General features: G+C 40.9%; 1 protein-coding gene across 8 annotated transcripts in view; it reads right to left on the reverse strand.

The window, feature by feature from the left end:
- Window positions 1–7,132: 7,132 nt before the first annotated feature.
- Window positions 7,133–20,776, reverse strand: part of ARHGAP6 (Rho GTPase activating protein 6) — a 340,774-nt gene continuing 327,130 nt past the window's right edge. For all 8 annotated transcript variants that reach the window (XM_032986910.2, XM_042788564.1, XM_032986908.2 and 5 more), the window contains exons 10-13: window positions 17,848–17,945; window positions 11,578–11,840; window positions 9,959–10,039; window positions 7,133–9,229 (exon numbers count right to left, since the gene is read on the reverse strand). In XM_032986910.2, the coding sequence (XP_032842801.2) occupies window positions 8,523–9,229; window positions 9,959–10,039; window positions 11,578–11,840; window positions 17,848–17,945 (1,149 nt within the window). In that variant the 3' untranslated portion in view covers window positions 7,133–8,522. The remainder of the gene's footprint in view (window positions 9,230–9,958; window positions 10,040–11,577; window positions 11,841–17,847; window positions 17,946–20,776) is intronic.

Below are 20,776 nucleotides of genomic sequence, written 5' to 3' on the forward strand. Positions count from 1 at the left end.
ATGCAGTAGACTCTGACACCTTTTTCTAATACGCGTCATTGCAGAGAAATGCCCTCCTTGCTGTGCCTAGACAAATTTAGAGTAACACTAGGTATGTAAAAAAAATAAAAAAAAAAAGGAAGGAAGAAAGAAGAGAGCGGGGTGGAAGCCATTATTAAACTGTAAATACAAATCATGTCCTGAAAACTTTGATCTTATCTAGCTCCTATTAGCTTTGAGAGGTTCACAGTGGTTTACTGTGTACATTGTGACATACCTCTGCAAACAGGAAGAAGTTATCTACATTTTACAATTACAAAATGAGGTCCGGTACAGCAGAGCATAGCAAACAAGCCAACCACCAACTGCAAAGCTGTGCTAAACTAATAATACGGCTTTATTGTCTTTGGTGCCCAAATTTTTTCCCTTGACTTATACTGCACTCAGTTCTGTCCCAGTCCACTGCGTGGGGACTGATCAGACTTGACACTGTGTATTGCTCACTTGTTTGAAGGAAGAATGGTCATAGAGGATTTTTGTTTTAAACTTTCCTATGAAAAGGGATAGAGGGGATTTCCCTCTTCCCGGTCTCTTCTGGTTACTTTTGCTCTTCCATTGACAACTGCATCCCTAATGTTCCTTTTTATGTGTTTAAACTAATCCCTTGTTATAGGAGGAAAGGACAATTACGTTCCCCCTGCCCACTCCCTAAAACACAGAGTAGAAAACTGCCAGAGGCTAGTATGAATATTAAACCAAAAAGCTTCTGAGCAGCTCTCCTCACAGAGGTGTATGGATTTCTTCTCCCTCTTTTGTATGCAAGGCAGATCCAATGGTCCAAATGTGTATGAAGATCAGTGGGACTGAGGGGCAGGGCAGAGAAACATTAAATAAAATTAAGACCCCCACAACAACCACAAATAGGACCTGTACCTCAGGCAGAGCCCAGGTGTCAGGGAGCTGAAAGCTGCCCTGCCCCATCCCAGCATGATGTGGGACTCACACTGTGGGTCAGGGCTTACCTGCAGTCGTGCTTGGATGTCTCCTCGTGGTAGCAGCAGGAGACAGGAATTTCTCTTACAAACACAAGTGTTTTTCTGGAATCCTTCCCTTCTTTTCAGTCCTTTCCTTTTGTCTTCATGGCACTTTCCCATTATTCCTGCAATAGGAGTGAAACAGAAACTTCTGCTACCAGCCAGTGAGGGCTCACTTTCCAGGGCTAACACTGCTGCCCTCCCAAGGCTCCTGCTCAGCTTGTCTGGCTCTCAGGGGAGACCCTTGTTGGAGGTCTGTAGGTGATTCTGAAGGTGTCCAGTGGGCAGCCCCAGTGCAACGCAAGCCGAAACAGCTCAGTCTCAGCATTTGTGTAGCAATGGCATTGCAGCAAAGCTCAAAGCTCACACACATTCTCATACTAATCTTTTCACCGGCACCAGGGATCGGGCAAAATTACTCGTGGCAGCGCAGAGGACAAGGCAGACCAGCTAGCAGGGCCTCACCACACCTCCTGGGATCCCTCTGGTGCTCCCACTCCCAGACCCCCTTCTACTCCACCAAACCAATCCCGGATGTTTCTAGGTGCAAATCTTGGCTCTTCAAGGATGGGAAAGACTGAAGGTTCAGAAACTGGTCTGTCAGGGGTGGACATGGAAAAACAGCAATTGTTCTACATTGCAAACTTTCTCTCTCCCTCTTTTGTTATTTATTTTCTTATTAGAGGAATTGGTCTTTTTTACAGAGGAATCTTCCAGCTCCCTGAGTCTTACCACTCATTTATCACTGTCAGCTCACAGTTAGCAGAAATAGGTTCTTCTAAAATAATGTTCACCCACTGAGAGCCCCAGTGGGACGAAGCTGCTACTCCAGAGTGCTCTCTCTTTTTTTTTTTTTTTTTTTTTTTTTTCAATCTCACTGCTTTTTTCCACAGACTGCAAAGTAGTTGATAACACTGCAGCTGGGGCCTTTTGGTTTTTAAGGAAGATGTCAGAAGAGATTCCTTACAGCTCTGAGCGCTTTCAGGTCTCCAGCTCTCCTGCCATCAGAAATCAGGCCACAGCTACACGATGTTCATTCGATACCACTCTGGGCAAAAGCGTTGCTGGTAACCTTTAGCTGGCTATTGGGAGCTACAGAAATAGCCTGTGGGTGTAAGGAAGAGTTTGTTCAGCATCTCATCCTCTTAAATCTTTTTTTAGGAGAAAAGCCAGATGCTGCTTCCACGTTCAACACTCAATCTCCCCAAAGTGATCATATGATTCTTGTCCTCGAGTGAACGGTGTGTTTTTATTTCAGTAACCCTGCTTGGCAGGCTACTGCCTGCATTTGTTATTTTTTGCATGACAAAGTGCTTTTCAGTCCAAACTAACTTTCCCTTCCCCTTTCCTTTTCCCTTTCTTTTCCTTTCCTTGACACTTGTCTACCCATCTCTGTGAGGTTCAAAATAGAAACTAGGGCTCAGGTGATTTTTCTCTTCATGATTGAAGTTTTTAAACTCTAAAGGAAGCTTTGATTTTTTTGGTAGACCTTTTTCAAAGCACACCAAAATTGGAATATTATTAAGATGATGCAGTAAGAAATCGTCCTTCCTGACCAGGGAGGCAGAGCACCAGAGCAGGGAGCGGTCAGTCAGCGATCTGGGCATTGAGGTTTCCGCATCCATAAGCCGCCTGGTCTGGGCAGAGGCGGTTCAGCCTCGCAGGGTCCCCTCTGGCCAGAGCAACGGGGATGTCCCCGTGCCCTGACTGCAAGGAGGGCTTCACCTGCCAGGCGGAGGGGGCTGGGGCTGGTCTCGGTGCCTTTCCCAGTGCCCGCATTGCCCTACGCACATCCACGCTCACCCGCCTCTTCTCCTGGCACCTGAGCATGAAGCCTGAGCGCCCGGCTGCCAGCCGGACTCGCTCCCTCCTGGCAAGCAGCGTTCAGCCCCCCCAGAACACGACATCAGGGAAGAGGAAGGGGCTGCTTGTTGTTTGGTAGGACAGGGCCTGGTGTTTTCTGATCTTTTTCCCAGATCTGAATTTTTTCTGCCTCAGATTTTGAAGAAAATGCTTTTGTTTTCCAGGACCTTTTAAAATTTTTTTTTTTTTTTTTTTTTTTTTTTAATTAAAGCTCATAGCTATGGTTGGAAGGGGACATAGGGAAATGAAAAAGAGCAAGGCCAGATGAAGGAAATGGTGATTTGAGGCATCCTTTCATGTCCCCCTTGTTTAACAGAGACACTGGTAAAAAATTGTTCTGTTTTACTTAAAAGTTTAAGTAATCATTAGAAGAGCATCCAGAATCTGAGGTTCAAGTCAGAGAGTGCAGCAACCACCCAGCTGGAGATACTGCTCTCGCTTGCTCTAACACGCTCTTTCACCCCCTCTCAAATACAATTCTGGAGAGAAGTGGATAAAGAAAGCTCTCCTCTTCCCTCCCTCCCTCTGAGAGCCTAAAACTCCAGTGGCAAAGACATTTGCTTACTCAGCAGCAGAGTAAAGAGGATTAACCCGTCTTTCACAAGGAAGATTTTATCTGCCTGTCTCCATTTGCCAGTGCCACTTGGGATTCAGCACAACACCCCTCCACCCTATATTTCTAAAATGCACAGATCAGATTGCTTTTATAAATCCCATATTCATTTTTTAATTTGTTGAACGAATTAATTAAATCCTGGTCCTGTTCATGAACGCTTTCAGATCAGCTGGAAACAGGGTTTTCAGTGAATAAATAAATCCCATTAAAAAAAAAAAAAAAAACAACAAAAAAACAAAAAACAAAACCCAAAAAACCTGGATTTCTTATAGCACCCAGCAGAGCTGAGCATGTCATCTCCTTCTGCAGCCACTTCCCCAGGTCTCTGCCAGCCCCACCAGCCCCAGGTTTGCTTGGGAGCCCAGGGAATGGCACAACATTGCCTAGGCCTCTGGAGAAGTTTAGCTTTTCCAAGGAGCTGGAAAGGTGTGCTGAACATCTTGCTTTCCTTTCCCCACGCTATAGTAATTTGTTGGCATTAGACAACAGCATTATTAAATGATGGTTCTTATTGTTGCCAGTATTATAATCCATTTTCTATTTTACCAGACCATTAGGGTGGGATTCATTCAGCCAAATTGAAGGGCTACTGTAGAGAGGTCTCTATTTGGGCAACTTATTTAGGCTTCCTTTATATAGGCAGTGGAAAGAAACAGCCTCTTCTAGTGACCAGCCCTTTAAAGGGGATCATCCTTCAAAGACTCAGGTAGGCTGTATGGATAGTGGCACAGAAATACCTGTCTCTCTCTACTGAATAGGGAGCTTGAGAGTGACTTTTCCAGATGTAGATACCACCTTTGGAGATGCTTTAAACTTCAGAAGAATTAGATGAATGCTATTCTCAGAGATGGTGCATTTTATGACCCAGCACCCTGGGTACCTACATGCCTTGAATAGCTCTGTGGTCTCTGCAGCACTGTCTGGATGCCGAGATGCCTTCCCCTAAAGCGACTATAGCACAGCAGTAGTTCACTCTTCACAGAGATGTTGTAAAGGGCTTACTGATGTCAGGATACTCTTTAATGCGACTGAGAACCATTTCCACTTCTTTGCAGTTCTCTGAGGTTACAGCATCGCACAATAGTGCTTCTCTTTGCGTTTTTTCTTTTTTTTTTTTTGAAATGAATGCAAAGGAAAGGGAAAGACAGAGAGAGGGAGCAGGTGAAGCTCTGACATCCTGTGTGTTTCCCAGAGGAGAAAGAATTTCTTCACCATCTGCCAGACCAGTGCCACACAACAAGATGGTGCTCCAGAAAGGCTGGAATTGAGGTTTTTGACCTCTACCGATGCCTGTGAAACAACAAAACCAGTAACAAAACAGCATACACCCCCTCCCCAGACCATACAACCACAAATCCCAGCCCACTGAACCACGTCATTTCAGCAGCAGAGAAGTTCTGAGTGGCATTGATCTGTGCCACGGTAGCAGCCTCGGCTCCCGATGCAGACAGCAGGGCGCTTGGGCGATGTCCAGCACCCAAGCCGGCAGTGGGATTGGCTTGGGTCTGTAACGCAGAACTGCTTCAAGTCCTTGGCCGGGCTCTTGCCTACACATTGGAGCAGCAAGCCCTGCAGTTGCATGAGTAATTTAGGACTAACTAGAGGCTGGCGCTGGAGGGGACTGCCAATCCCACCCCCCTCCTCTGACCCCGTTCCTTCTCCTCCTCCCTTGCGCCTACCACTTGTGAAAGCCACTGAGCTGCCTGAATTCTGTGTGTTCCTTGGACAGGGAAAGTTTCAGACAGAGCAACAAACCTCAGGATTCCTCCCACCCCTCCAAGAGCTGATATAAGGGATGGGATAGGAGGCTGGGGAGGAGGGAAAAGGTGCAACTTACCCCTCACCAGTGGAGCAAGTCACCTGTGTAACACCTGGTTTTAAAAGACGGCAGCAACAGTAATTTTTGAAGTAATATCTTCAAGTCTGAGCTTTTTCTTTTTTTTCCCTTGGCTCAGAGGTTCCCTGCACTGATTCCTCTTTTTTTTTGTTTTGTTTTTTTTTGTTTTTTTTTGTTTTGTTTTTTTTGTTTTTTTTTTTGTTGCTGCAACAGAAGAGAGAAGAGCAATCCCTGCCCCACAGGCAACCCGCAGGCACCCCATACTTGGGGCACCCACATCGTTCCTCTCCTGGGCTCACCCACAAGAGCAGCACACCCTCCCTCCCAGCGGGGAGACACCCCGTGAGAGGAGGTAATGCAGGGTGTTCAGGGAAAGAGTGTTTTTTTCCACCTTGGGTATGAACCAGTGTGGTGCGATAGGAAGCGATGGGAGGGAACTGAACTGCAGGAGTTTGCCCCGAGGCCTCAAGACCTCCAGAGGAGACCTTCTCTACCATGGTTTTCACTGAAGAAGAGGCCCGTGACCCTTTTGCTACGACAGGAATCCTGCTCCCAAGGGAGAGTCAGAGAAAAGGCTTTGATACTCCCACACTACAGACGTTCCTCATAAGAGAAATATCATGGCTGTACAAGACCACGTGCCATAGGAAGAAAAACACTTCTAAAATAGCCCACACAGATCTATCAGCTAATATAAAACCAGAAACAACCTTTCATGGTGACATGTCTTGTGAAATATTAAAAGAACATCAAAAGAAATTATGTCACTGATTTCAGTCTGGAAAGAGATACAACTAAAAATCACTAAATTCTTAACCTGCTTGTGATAATTTTGCTCTGTCCTGTTCAAATGAAAATAATGGCAGAAATTATGTAATCTTGGCAAGTGTTACTTTAATTCATCAGAATTTATTCTCTCTCTCTCTCTTCTTCTTCCAAGCAACTGTATATTGAAACGTGTGCAGACAAGGTTGTCCTCCAGCAGTGGTCTTGATTTTTGTTCTCTATTTTTGTATAAAACCCATATAGATAACTCCACTTATATGTAGAGATGTACTGGCAAAAAGCAAGCTCTTCACAAGGCCAAGTCATCATTAGACATCTTTCACTAAAAACGTTGCAAATGTGCAGGTGCTTCTGTGTTTAGAAAGGGATTTATAATGAAGAGATGGACATCTAGTGAATAGAGTATCTCCTGCAGCAGGATTTACACTATGCCTGGTTTTGCAAACTATTAGGAAGTTTTAATACCCTGTAGCAAAGCTCTATCAAGCCTGGGATCATAAGGCGAGATCAAGTAGTGAAGATTGATTGTGAGAGCTCGTCTCTGTCTTTCCTTATATTCCACTTTGTAATCTGGAGTGGAGGTTTTTTTGATAATAAATTGACACAGAGATGCTGCAACAAGCTACATCCAAGATCCCTTTCCTATCAAGTCTCATATCAAGATGGTATTTGGAAAAGCCAAAAGAGAGCTGAGATTTATTCTGAATGCAGTATTCATAAGAAGAACTGACCAGCCTGACAGTGCTACAACAGTCACAGGCCAAGTCCTGCCCCTTCCTACTTGGACTGGTGCTTTCATCTTCTGAATTTACTTGGGAAAATGAGGGGCAGACCATATGATGGACTTTAAGCCTAAAAATCAAGTAAAACCTTGCACCTTGAATATCTAAGTCATATTTGAAAGTGGTCCTTAAGCTCCTAAGTCTTTTTTTTTTTTTTTTACAGAGATACTGTAATAAAAACACATAAATTTTTATATAACTCTTACTTCAAAAAAAGGAGCAAAAAATATGCTCATTATTTTGCGTAGCTTTTTATTCCATCACTATGGCACAAGATAGAACTTAACGACAACATCACTGAACAAGTTTTCAACCTCATTAAAATTAAGACTAATATGTTTTATAAAATTCTTTTGATATGATACACTTTCCCTTATCAAGTGATAAAAAGAATTTTCTCTAGAATACTGAAGTACATTGCCACCTGCTGGCCATAAACAATTTTGCAATTTAAAAACACCAGAACGTGTATAAAACAGCAACATTTAACAACGCAACATACAGTTATTGAAGAAGTACTATTGACCCAGACTTTGGCACAGTATTTATAGAAATGCAGCGGTGAACTTCTCCAAACGTCATGCTCATTTCTGACACTCTGTGTGACTCCCTTTAGTATGACTGTCTGCATTTTTTTTCATTCTCTGACTTAACGCTGAAGCTTTGTTATTTCAAAGGAAAAGCCATATTTTCTCAGTTGTTACACACCTCAATTTATTTGGTTTGGTTTCCTAAAATTTGGATTCCAGTTTATTGTTTTAGAACAATACATAAAACCATACATTTATAAATATATATATTATATCCTGTATACATAACATTGGTTTTCCTCTAGAGTGGGAGGGCAGACCTTTGCACCACATCCTTAGTTGGTTTAGGCAAGGCCTTGCTCTTTAGTTGATTCTCTGAGCTGCTTCCTACCAGAATCTAAAAAAAATATTTTTACAATCTTGTATCAAATTTTAATTTTGTTTGCAAATATATTTATAAGAAAAAAATATTTGGTGTTTTCCCCTCTAAGCTCACTACTATCCTTATAAAATATATGGCTTTTCATGTTCCACTCTTATTTTAGTGTTTTTCAATAGGCAGTGAAGAGAAGGACAACTTCCCCCCTTTAACAGTTTTTTTTTTTATATAAGCACAGAAACCAGCTTGTGCACTTTCTATAGAATTCCAATGCATATCACGGTAATGTAAGTGCAGTGATTTTTAAAAAAGCAGTCATGATTGATTGACATCTGTATATGAAAACATAATATATGATTATCATACAGTACCCATTACAGAATATACAATCATCAAAACTGCAGATATATAAATACATTTTTAGCAACATCAAAGCAATAGTTTTATCTTATACACAGCGTATGCATACAGAGTTATTAGACTAAAATTTTCATCTTGTTTTTTCTCAGAAGCTTGCTGAAAAACAGAAGCATACTGTATTCGTAAATGGACTGCTTGACAGTGCTGTTAAGAAATTAAAGTGAACAAAGTTTAAAAAAACAGTATACGCTACTCAGTTGGTATAAAACAAACGAGCCCTCCCCGTTTTCCGATGTCACCGCTGTTTTCCCACGCGATGGAGGCATAGGTACGAGTGGCAGTTCTGCAGAGTCTGATCATACAAGGGTTTCTGGGAGGGCATCGGCGTTATCAGCTGACAGCAGCTCCCAAATTTGCCACCTCTCCCGTTGCCAATCATGCCAGTCCGCCTCTGAAGCGTTTTTCCTGTTCTGACCGTGGGGTGCCGTGGAGCAGATGAGACCCGCAGGGGCGTGCGGGGCCGGCCGCTCCTGCCTGGAGGTGGCCTGCTCAGGGGCCCTGGCTGGCGGTCCTCGAGCTGCTCTGCTCCCTGAACCTTTGTCGTGGCGTTGAAGTCTCCACAAAGAGTGCAACGTGGAAGAAACGCTCGACCGCTGTGACAACGCAGAGCTTGGTTTTGCCGGGCCTGGGTAGGGCGGGGGTGGCCGCTCTTTTCTGTAGGAGGGCTTGGCTGCGCTTTGCGAACAACCCGCGCTCGAGCCACGCTCGCTGAGGTCCTCCACACTGCTTAAAGTCAAGTGCTGCTCCGACTTTGAGTGCGACAGGTCTGAACTCCTACTGCCAACTTCGATTTGTGGGTTACTGCACACTCGAGACACCGTGGGATGGAGCTGACACTCGGGAATGGCAGCAGTCGTCTGGCTCCTTCGCATGACCTGCCTGCCGGGGTCCAATTCGGAGGAGCTGCCCTGCCACCGAGGAGAAAACACGGCGAGGTTCCCCTGGGAAAGAGAGCACTGTCCAGGTCGCAGCAAGCTGCTTTCGTAAATGTTCCCGTAAGAACCTGGAGGCCAGAGTCAGAAAGACAACATCAATTTACACAGCATTAAACACGTTATTGCCTTTCCCCTGCCTTGCACTGCAGAAGAGGGGTGGGGGCTTTTATCACCGGGCTGCACGACTGAAGCTGTATCGGCCTCACCACTGGCTGAACCTGGGGACACCGAGCAGCAGCCCTACATCTATCTGGACCACATCTAACACATTACCCGGAGACTCTAACACTTGGCTCTGATATAAAGCCTTGCAGCACTTCTATCTTTCAAACGCTTGAAAAGCAGGGAGGTGTTTCAGTCTCACAGATTCTCTGGGAGTGGGTGCGGATGGGAGAAGAACAAGGGCAGGACGGGTGAGGGACCTGGCGAGACCACGCTGTGCAGCAGCAGGGACAGCACCCAGGGATGCCAACCTCAACGCCTCTGCTTGCTCAACGCTGCGGCAGCCGCTCTCAAATCCCCACCCGGCGTCCACCCTCCAACGACTTTTAGAAGAATATAAGACTACTTTTTGAAGTAATTTTAAAATTGCTTTTTAAATTATCTTGCGACAGTTTGAAACGTTGCTGCATTTGTATAACCACTGTGTTTCTCCGTATTCTGCTGAACAGACACCTTTTGAAAGTCCAGCTCTGGACAACGTGAAATCTACTACTGGCTCCACTGCGATTTCTCAAAAGCAAGGAATTGTTCATGTCTTTGCTAGATTTGGGCTTAGAACTTGAGAAATAACTGACCTGTCATTGCTGGATCTTTGCAGCCACTTTTCAGCGTGGAATGCCAAGTGCCCCAGATATCAAAATGATCTTCGGAAACATCTAAACAGCAGTAAGAGCAGGAAGAAGATGATGAAACAATCCTCTTAAAGCCATTATTTATTTAGAAATATACAAATGGAATGGTAAAACCTTAAGTAAGGCAACAGAGTCGTTAATGTATACTAGCATCTGACTTACTTTGCACCTAACGCAAACATCTCAAATGTATTTGTTCACAGCTACTTGCTGTTTCAAGCTCAGATCCTGTGATGGATTCAGTAAGCTCTATGTGGGCAGGACACCCGAGTTTGCTGAGAGAGTGGAATTTCCCTCAAGTCCTCTGCTTTACTGAAGTCAGTGGGAGAATTTGCACAAGAACAGGAGGATTTGGTTAGCAGAAGGCAGTTCATGTGCTTTTTTATGGGAAGGAACAGCAAAGTGCCCTCACAGGCAGCCCCAGCCCCAGGGGTCACTGCAAGTCATTACACAGAAGTGCTGTCACAGAATAGAGATTTAATAAAATACGCACATCAGGCATTGTGCTGGACTGTAACCATTTCATGCCTTTTTCTCATTCCATCTGGCAGTAAAGGAATTTCCTAATTTGTCACGGCCCAGTATCATTGTGATGCACATTGAAGTCCAAAAGATGGTTAATATGATAAAACTTCATGTAATTTCCTGTTCATAACTTATTAGAAATCTGCCCAAATTTTGAAATCTATTCAGAGACTTAGGTGCTGAATACGGAAGATAAATGCCATTGGCATTTATAAAACATATAATTGAGATAATAGTCTAAATCCCATTCATTCCAAAGGGAGTTAAATGCCTAACCACTACCTCTGAATTAAATGGTTTTAAAAATACCACCAGTTATCTACATGCCTAAGTGCTGCAAGTTCTTAAAGTTTGGTTCACTAAATATGCATTTCATGAATGTAAGTATTTTTTTTTCTAAATATTTTTAAATGAAAAGCATCTTGAAGTGCTGGTGAGCTATCATTTTAAACCACAGTTCTTTACAGAAGAAATCATTTAGGTGTGCACTCCCTAGATAGCTATGGAAATTACGGATCCCTGCACTAGAATTGCTAGGTGTAATTGGTAGCAGATGTAAAGCTGTGCAGCTCAGCTGTGTCCTCCAGTCAGAGGGTGTTTAGGTTATTCTTTTCAATTGGAGAAAATTTGTAGCTTGATGTCTTAAAGTCTCAGCTTTTTCCAAAGTCTGGACCATAACTTTGCAGGTATTACAGTCCTACAAAGCAGGACTAGAAATCAGTCTTTGCCATGATGTCACAGACAGGGCTGAAAATAGGACATATATAGTTCTATTTTCCTAAATAATAGCTCCAAGTTTTGAGAAATGCCATACCAAGAGCATTCCTGACAGCTGGCTGAGCTAAGAAGGAGGACTGAGCACAGACCCTTTGGGCTCAACACAAAGAAAGGATCTTGGTAGTCATTTTTTTGTAAGGTTATTCACACCATTGCCCCTCAAATCCTGGTAGCTGATAATATAAAACTGACACTTTTTATTACCTCAGAAACCCTCATCAGTCACTGAGGAGAAACAACACGAGCAGGATGCACTCTACCTTTTCCAGCCTGTGATGCAGAAGAATTCTCCTTTGTCTTAGGCTGCAAATGTCCAACCAGCGTATACTGTTCAGGTACCTTGTACAGCTTATCTGGGCTGCGGGCAACTTCTTCTTGCATTGCCATCAGCGAGCGCTCAGACAGTACCGGGGAGTTGTTGTCATAAGGGGAGACATCTCCACTTGAAGCTTTGTTGGAGTCTGTGGAAGAATGTCTTCCTCCTGTGGAGTAGGAACCTTCTGACCGCAGCATCTCAGGACTCCTGAGAAATTTTGATAAACAAACTACCGTTAATTAAAAATGCGTTATGTTCAAAACTACAGGTGCAGTTTGACATCATACAAATAAAATCAAATGCAGGAGTATGATCACAGCTGCTAAAATGGAAACACTTCAGAAGCAGTACAGAGGTGAATTTTCCATGAGTAAAACTTTTGTCATGAAGTGGCCAGCAGAGGCCACTAAAAATCAAAAGATGTTGCTGTTGAGAAAGAAACCAACAAAAACCACATCCATACAGTCCACCACAAGAAATTAAATAGTGAATCAATTCCTTATGTTACCTTGACAATTTAGCTTGTTGCGACAGTAAATCTGATGACATGATAGGGAAGATCAGTTTGATGCTAAGCAGTATGCTAAAATCACTTTTTCCATTCTGAAGTACTATACAGTCAGAGGAATCAAAACCATAGCATTCCCCTCACACTGTGACCTTCTATAGACACCAGAAAGTAAATATTCTACAGGGGACAAGCAGCTGTATCTACCGTACTTCTGATGGGGGCAGCAAACAACTGGCTCTGCTGATAATTTCTACAACTTCTTTTACCCTTTCACCTTTACATCACCTACAGCAGGACCTGCATTTAATTGTGACAAAAAAAGGTAAACACAACCCCCACCAAAGAACAGGCAAGGGTCAGAGAGACAACTCTAATTTTTAAAGTGTGTTGGGAACATTGAGGGAGATTTTTTGAACTGTTACAGTTTACGACACAGATAGGAGGAAGTCTGAGTCACTGAACCTCCCAAAGATTACACAGAAATACTCTGTAAACAAACATAACTTTTTTCCTATTGGTCCTCCCTAATTTATATTTCTATTACTCATCTTTCATTTCTCTGCACCTTGATCTTTGTTTCAGTGATCTCACATTAATATCTGCTCTAATTGAACGTGATACGACAGAGGCTTATTCTTGTAAATGTGTACTGAAAATGGTTAGCCCTTCTCAGAGTCAAATCCAGAGAGCTTGAACTGAGTGAGCAGCCAAAGTACATTATTTGTTACAGAATAATAACCCTCTTTCCAGACAAATGGAATAAAACTGAAGAAAGAAAATAAAGAAGACACACAGTGGTATGACAGGCTAGCAACAGCACACTAAATATTAATAAAGAAATAATGACAAAACTTAACATCACTTTCAAGCTGTTGGGTTTTCTTCCTGGCCAATTTACGTATTGCATGTCCTAAAACAAAATATATACACTCAACATCATGATTATTGTGTTATTCAATATTCCTCTTGTTTTGGTTTTGGTTTTTTTTTTTTTTTTTTTTTTTTTTTTTCTTTCCCTTTCAAGTATAAAAGCAAACACAAAGTGTTGGGAATGAATTAATTAAGTTTACACCTCAGTACCTCCCAGCAACAAATCCATCACTGAACTGATCCTGAACCTTGACTGGGGCCAACTCAAAAAAACAGAGCTGCCATTTGGCAAAGCAGCATTGTCCCAAGCTTCCCAGTGTGGTTGGTATGGTAATGTTGGGGAGTCATTAAAACAACAGAAGTAAATCATGCCTCAATTATGTAACTTCCCATCTCAACTTCTCATCTGAAGAGGAGTCCAACATAAATTAATCTATAAACAGCCACACGCTGAAGTTACTGTCTTTTAAGTATGTGCAATTCTATCACAAATCTTTTTTATTTTTTTTTTTTTTTTTGTCGCTTATTCCTTTCCTTCTGCCCTCTTAAGTTCTAAAAAAGCTTGTGCAGTGAGTGTGAGTTAAGATGAGATTTAAGCAATGTCTTGGGAATTTCAGATGAACCAGAAAGACTTGAGAGAAAAGGGAAGAGAAGTTGATATCTGTAGGTTTCCTATGACTAAATGTCTTTCTCTCCAGCTCTCTAGACTGAATGTCATCTAAACCTCATCCTGCTAGCGTACAGACATACTTAGCACCAACAGTGACACCAATAAGGCTTACCACATGTAAATCTTCACAGGATCAAAACTTAACTACATTGCACAAGGCAAAGAGAGAGGTATGCTACCACCTAGCCATGGCAAGGTAACACAAGGAATAGCGGAAAGGGAAATGGAAATGAAAGAATGTGGGAACATAAACTTGAGCTTTGTGAAACACTGATTTCATGTCTTACCTTGAATGTTCTCTTATAGTCTATCTCTTCTCAAGACAGAGCTCCTGATAAAAATTTGCTTGAACGGAAACTGTCAAGTCTTTGGAAAGATCCAAATGTTCAAGTTTCTAATCTAATTTACAGTTTCTGTTAGTGAACTCATGCAATTATATGTATAATATCACTTTCAAATTTGTTTAGGAAAAATAGTTTTAAAAATCAAGGAAAATGCCTGTGGATTCTGTCAATCTTACTACAAGAAAGTATCAAAATGGACTGAATACTTTAAAGATGGAAACTGATCTCACACATTTGCAGCTTTACCATGCTCTTCATGAACAAAATAAAACACAACCTGCAAAAGACTTTGGCTCGCATCTTTCCAAATAAAGAATAAATTCTCACATATTCCTTAAAACAAAACTTTTGCATCTGTTTCCTTTGTGGTTTGAATTCAGTAGAAAACGGATGTTTACTAAAATTAAAAATTCATCTTTCCCTGGATAGCTGTGAGATTCTCTACCCACACACTGGGGAAAAACTAAATTGGCAGGCAAATGTAGATACTGCACAAGATACCCACTCACCTATGAATAAGGGCAGATTATGGTCTCCACAAAGAATAACAGATGATTATGTACTATCAAATGTGAGAAAAGTGAAGAATTTTTTAGTGGGTATGAGCTATGTTAAGGGAAAGATTCTAAAAGTGGTTACGTACAGATTGAGAGATTTGAAAGCTGCAGAAGGAACCTATGCCATATGTGTTCAAAAATACTATTTCAGATTCCAAACCAAAAATCCATTACACTATGAAGAAGCCTTGGGCTTTCCTTTTTAACTGGCTTCCTTCTGAATTTATGTTATCCACCAGAGTGTACTTGCATGGGTAAACTGGAAAAATGTGAATAATAATTACTTCTACTGGGGATATTCCTACTTTTCTACTGGCATCAAAGTCATAAAAACAGGAGATCCCGTTCTGTTTCCAGCAGAAATCTTTGTCTGTTATACCTTAAAGCTTCTGAGTGGGAAAACAATTATGTCTTACAAGAGCCAAATCATACAGAGTGTGATGGCTTGGCAGCATGCAGTAGTAATTTCCACATATATTTGAGCAACATAGGTGCCACCAACAAAACAGATTATTACAGCCTTATGATGTGGTTACTACTGGAACAGCGTAGAGGACTCAATGATTCAGGGAGCCTCTGCAGCTTTGAAAACTGCATTTATGCATACTGTATGGCCTACTGTAGGGCTCCATCACCATCCAAAAACATTAAAAAATTCTGTAACTTTGAAACTCATTTACTCTAAAAGGACTAATAACTAATAAGCAATAAATAATCATAAGAAAGAGATTTTATTTTTGTGTTAAAGATGCTTCATCTTACAGCTGGAAACCCCAAATTCCATTGTCACCAAGCCAACATATAAAACAGTTGGAAAGTCATCCACAAAAGCACACTTATGCTGCTAGTGGTAATTAGTGCTTTACCATGAACAACTTCCATAAACTCCCTGACACACCATTCACAATGCTCAGCTCTTTAGAGAAGTGAACGATGAGGAACATCTGATTTGTCTTCCTCTGGGAAGGAAAAGAGATTGTGTTTTCTCTGTTAGATTAGAGAGAAGAAAGCATTTGTAATAACATCAAATGCAGAGATGTGAGGGCAATTGCAGAAGCAGGACCTTCAGAGCAATTAATATGACATTAAAGTCTTGAAGTTGATTCCATACTCTGTGCTAAGCAGCCAAGTAGCTTTTCTGATGAAGACTGTCTCAAGAGTATGTAAAGTTTTCTGTTCCACAGATCCAAAATTGGATCTTGAATACATGACCAGGAAACTTCCAAAGGTAGTAAGGATGTATTTTGGAGGCTCATTTTTATCAAATCAAGACAAACATCTTGTCACTGCCTCACATTTCTCACAGGAAAAATAACCAACAAATATGTAGCCTCAGGATTGAGATTGTGTTCTGGAATAGATTAATCTCTTAAGAGCAACACTCCCTCTAATTGCCTGGATATCTTAACCAAGAAGTTGCAATCACAGTGAAAACATATCTCATTAACATTAAGAATAAATCACTTACATGATATCAAAGTAGAAGAAAAATGACAGATAGTAAGTTTTTTCTATCTCAGTGATACTTTATCTGCCCGTTACTGAAAACACAATACATTGGTAGTAGTATAGCTATATGCTCCTATTTGGTTTCGCAACCTTTTCTTACAAAATCCCTTTTCTCAGTTGTGACCAGTTTTGCACATAAGATCCATCTTCTCCTGTAGGTGTGCATGTTAGCTCAAAAGTGAGGAAGCTTAAAGAAAGGACAATTAACTTAAAGGAAACAGGTTCTAATATCCACAATGATTTGTGATAAATTTATGCTCAATTGATACGTGTAGCCACATGTGAGATACAATTTTATGTCTATTATATAGATGGTGAAATCCAGCATGAAGGTTTTTATTAGCTTGAGTTAGAAATAATATGATCATTTCAAACTGAAGGCTTAAAGAAAGAAGTCTCTACAGACTTTACCATATGTCATGCGATATGCAGTGTCTCTCCTAATCGTAGTCTTGGCTTATGGCAAATGCAAAGCAATTGTAAAAGACAGCTAATGTACCTCTAGTTATTCTGCACTTATTGTGATCTAAATATACACATGGTTACTTGTCAGTCAGACATAAACTAACTGAAATTATTTCATGTCTGTAGTACACTAAGACAACAGAGACAATTACAACAAATCAGACGATCTGTGGTAATTTGCTACTGCATGTTACGTGTTCATGTGGTTAAGTCAACAAACTAATAAAATCCTTTACAAAACATGATATATTCTGCATGTATTTTTATAACTAAAGAAAGCTTTTTCTTCATGTCTTAATTACATTATTTCTTTTATACCTCTTTCTTTAAAGTCCGTCACACTAGTACATTACCTCCAACTATACAATGTTCAGAAGGAGAGAAAAAAAATCTTAGCTAACTGACTGTGCAAATTTAATTTTAATTATATTCTGAATGCACTAGGCACTTTCCACATACACAGGAAGGCAAAGTCCAATCTGTCCCAGAGAGTCTAGACTCTAGTAAAACTTTTAAAAATTACTTAAAGCAAGCTTGTCAAATTTTGTGGTATTTTGGGTCTGACATATTGGGATTTGCTAGAATAAAGGCAATGACTGTGTGTCCCATGAGAAAGCCAGGAATCCTGCTAATCCAAATGTACAAACTTACAGCATTAAGGCACACAGGTGTAGGCATATATATACCATACACAAAGTTAGAATATGTTATGTATCACAACTGCAATAGTGACCGGTGTGATTTTTTTTCTCTTCAGATCTTTCACAAAGCATACAATTAAATAGTATCCAAAGAGTCTCCATAAACCTGCTGTTGTGGCAATTGACTTGTTTACAATGTCCTATGTGTATACAATAGGAAAGGAACAACAAACTGGTCAGAGAGCTAGCCGTGATTGTGTTAAGGCACTCCAGGTTGTGTTTCAAGGATAGTGTAATACATGCCTCCTGTTACTGAAGACTACAACAAACCCAAGATACGAACCAGCAGATCACTAGAATACAACCTGTCAGATAATAGTGCACTGAATATTTTTATGTACATGTTTATTCTGTTCTCTGCAGCAGAACACAAACTTTCCTCTGAATCAGGAAACAAGACTTGTCTTTAGAAAATGCTGTACAAGAGTCATAATTTCTTTGGCAGAGTCTGTGTAATGGGGAGGATATTTCTACTCCACTGTAGACAGTGCAGAAGAGCTGTGGAAAACTAGAACCTTTTGAACACTTCCAGTGGGAGATAGAAATTCCCAGAAGAATCAGGGATGATGAAAAAACAGATTACTCACGATGACTGGGAAGCTTTCCTCCTCAACAAATAGTCCACAACATCTGGGTCAGTCTCTAATAGGCTAATAAGCACTTCATTCTGTAGGTCAGGGGAAACCTATGAAGGCAGCAAAAAATACTTAGCTAGAGATTAATATCCTTTCATGCACATTAATTTTGGTACTATAATTAATCTAAAAGACTAAGTACAAGTACATTTACGGAGAGAATACAAAATAAATATTCAGAAGCTTCCATTTAAAGGAGAAATTTCATGTAACAACAGGTGAAGTAAGACTAAAGATCACTTTGTGCAATGTCAAATGCTGATTACTGTTGAATAACCCATTAGTATCCAGTTGGGTATTGTATCCGATAACAACAGCGGGATTACTCATGTATTGCATTCTCAAAAGCTCCGGTTTAAGCTCCTCACCTTACATTCCCATTCAAAGATCTGGGGACATTTACAAATTTCAATTCCAAGTAACTGAACTTCCTGTCCTTTAGAAACAATGTGAAATGTAATTACACCGGAAGGAGAATATTTCTTCAGATATTCTGTGGCATTTGACTTATTTATGTCCTTGTCATATGGAAATTTTGTGGTAACTGCTCTATCTATGAAGCTCTTCAATTGCTTCATTTCAGTGAGATCTCCCAAAAGGTCAACATTTTTCTAAATGAAGCCTTATAAACTTTTAATGTTCAGGTATCTGTAGGGACAAATCCTGGGATCTAGAAGCATTTAAATTTCTGCTTATTCTCAATCAGAACTTGAGTCATTGCAGAGTTCATCTGTCCGTAACTCAGGTTTATGAGTGGGTCCTGCTGGCTCTCCAGTCACTCTGGACTTCAGGTAGTACCAACCGGCTCAGCCAGAATTTGTGTCATCTTCTTTGGAGTTTGACCTTCTGATTTTCTAACTCTGTCTAGTGCACTTTATATGGAGATGAACCTTCAAAACACTTTATAGCTTCAGCTGCTGCAGGATATATCAACATCTCCTGGGCAGGCAGCAGGAATGGCACTCCAAAACCTGCCCAAGTAAACTCTGTGCTCAGAGGAACATTCAACTCAACCTTCAAAGTACTGAAACAGATTAAACTATCTGAGAAACTTGAACTAAGATCCCAGGTTCGCTCATGACGGATGGAACCGGAGGCAAGACAATCTCAGCAAGGGGTCAACAACTGTGCAAAATGCTTCTGGATGCAATTTGTCAGAGCCTGAATCTCTTGACCTTCAGGTCACACTGCATGGGTCATTTGTTCTCCCTGACATTTCCTGGGAAATAGGAATAGAATTACTAACAGATTCCTCAGGGGAATACCTCAGTTTGGGAGGTATTTAGGGCGTCAAGTTACAGAAAAGTTGCATTTCTTTAAAAAATGAAGTAATTTGAAAATAAATTAAGATATGCATCATTTAATTCAAATTGATGTAAAATCTCTATTAAAAACTTGTGTGACTGCATATTCCTTTTTTTAAATTGTATTTAGCCTCTAAGCTGGAAAAATATCTTACTGATGGTCATTGATATACAAGTCTTTAAATAAATTATCTTCTCCTTATAGGAACACATTTTTTGAAACCTGGTGTGCTGTAACTTCTCGGTTTAGACAGTCTTTCTATACAGTAGAATAAACTCCAGATTAAGTGTGAGGGTAAGCAGAATCCATGTATTTGGATAGCTTGCTATTCAGCTTTATATGAAGCTGATAAACTTGTAAGAATCTACCGAGAGGATTTTGTCAGAAAAATAAAAATATATTTTCCATTATTTAAAAATAAAAAAATAAAAAATTAAAAAAAAATTCAGTCTTTCATTCCATAAAAATGAATCTTAAAAAGTTGCAACAGGAAGTTCAACTCCAACTGAAAGCCTCTGTGAAACCCAACCTTAACAGTTCTGTTGAGTTATAGGACTTTTACCTGAGTGAATGAGGGCATATTAATCTATGATCCTTCAATTGAATTTGTACTGATGGTCTCCTTCCTGGCTGTTTACTGCGGTTTGGGTTTCCTCCTGTGCAGCAATTCACTCCCGTTTAGTTAACTAACTTGCAAGTGTAGAAATGATATGCGTGTAATTATAAACTTACACTTACAGAGAACTACTATATTGGTATCTCAGGAAGATGTTACAGAGCTGCAATAACTCTTATTAAATTAATTGTTTAACTGGCAGTTCTTGCTGAGATAAGAACTTGAAATTCAGGGACAGAAAGGAAGTCAAGGCACCGCTGAAATAACAGCTACTTGGATGGACCAGAGGGCTCTGGGGTTGTCAGGATTCCAGTAGAGTAAGAGATATTCCGAGATTTTGGGGCTGGGTGCTACATAAGAGCCACAGCTATTGAGACACAGAAGGGTGGAGGGACTCTTGAGGTGTCTCCTTTGGGCTGACCCTGGAGACTGATGTGGCACAGAGAGGCAGCGTGTGACTGCTTCTGCAGTGGGGAGCCACAGTAGCCTCTAACAGTAAAAATAAGGAATTTCAGACGCTATATAGTGCTTCTTTGCAGCAGCACTGGATTTGCGCACTAGGAGATGGAAATGCATGACCAAGCTGCTCCTCTCCATCCTCCATGCCAAGTCAAAGCCAATGAGACAAAGTGTGGTTGAGTTGTGCCCCCATGCATTCTGCTGCTGGGCACAGTTCAGAGACTGGCAAAGAACAGTCCTTGGTACATTCCTGTAAAACGTTTTCATGCATCCCTAAGACTCCCTGAAATGGATAAGAATTAGATATGAAAGGCCTTAACATCCTTATCATCAATGAGGCAAGGTCAGAATCCATCTTCTATATGAAATCCACATGTTTGAATATTACTGATGTCAATGATAATTGCGTGATAAAAACAATCCCCAGTATCCTGTGTTGTTCTGACAAACAGAACCTTCTTGTCTCACCAATATCTCAGAGTCATTTCGATATTGTGGTCT

Source organism: Tyto alba, unplaced genomic scaffold, assembly GCF_018691265.1.
Source record: "Tyto alba isolate M040663 unplaced genomic scaffold, T.alba_DEE_v4.0 Super-Scaffold_14, whole genome shotgun sequence".
Lineage (NCBI taxonomy): Eukaryota > Metazoa > Chordata > Aves > Strigiformes > Tytonidae > Tyto > Tyto alba.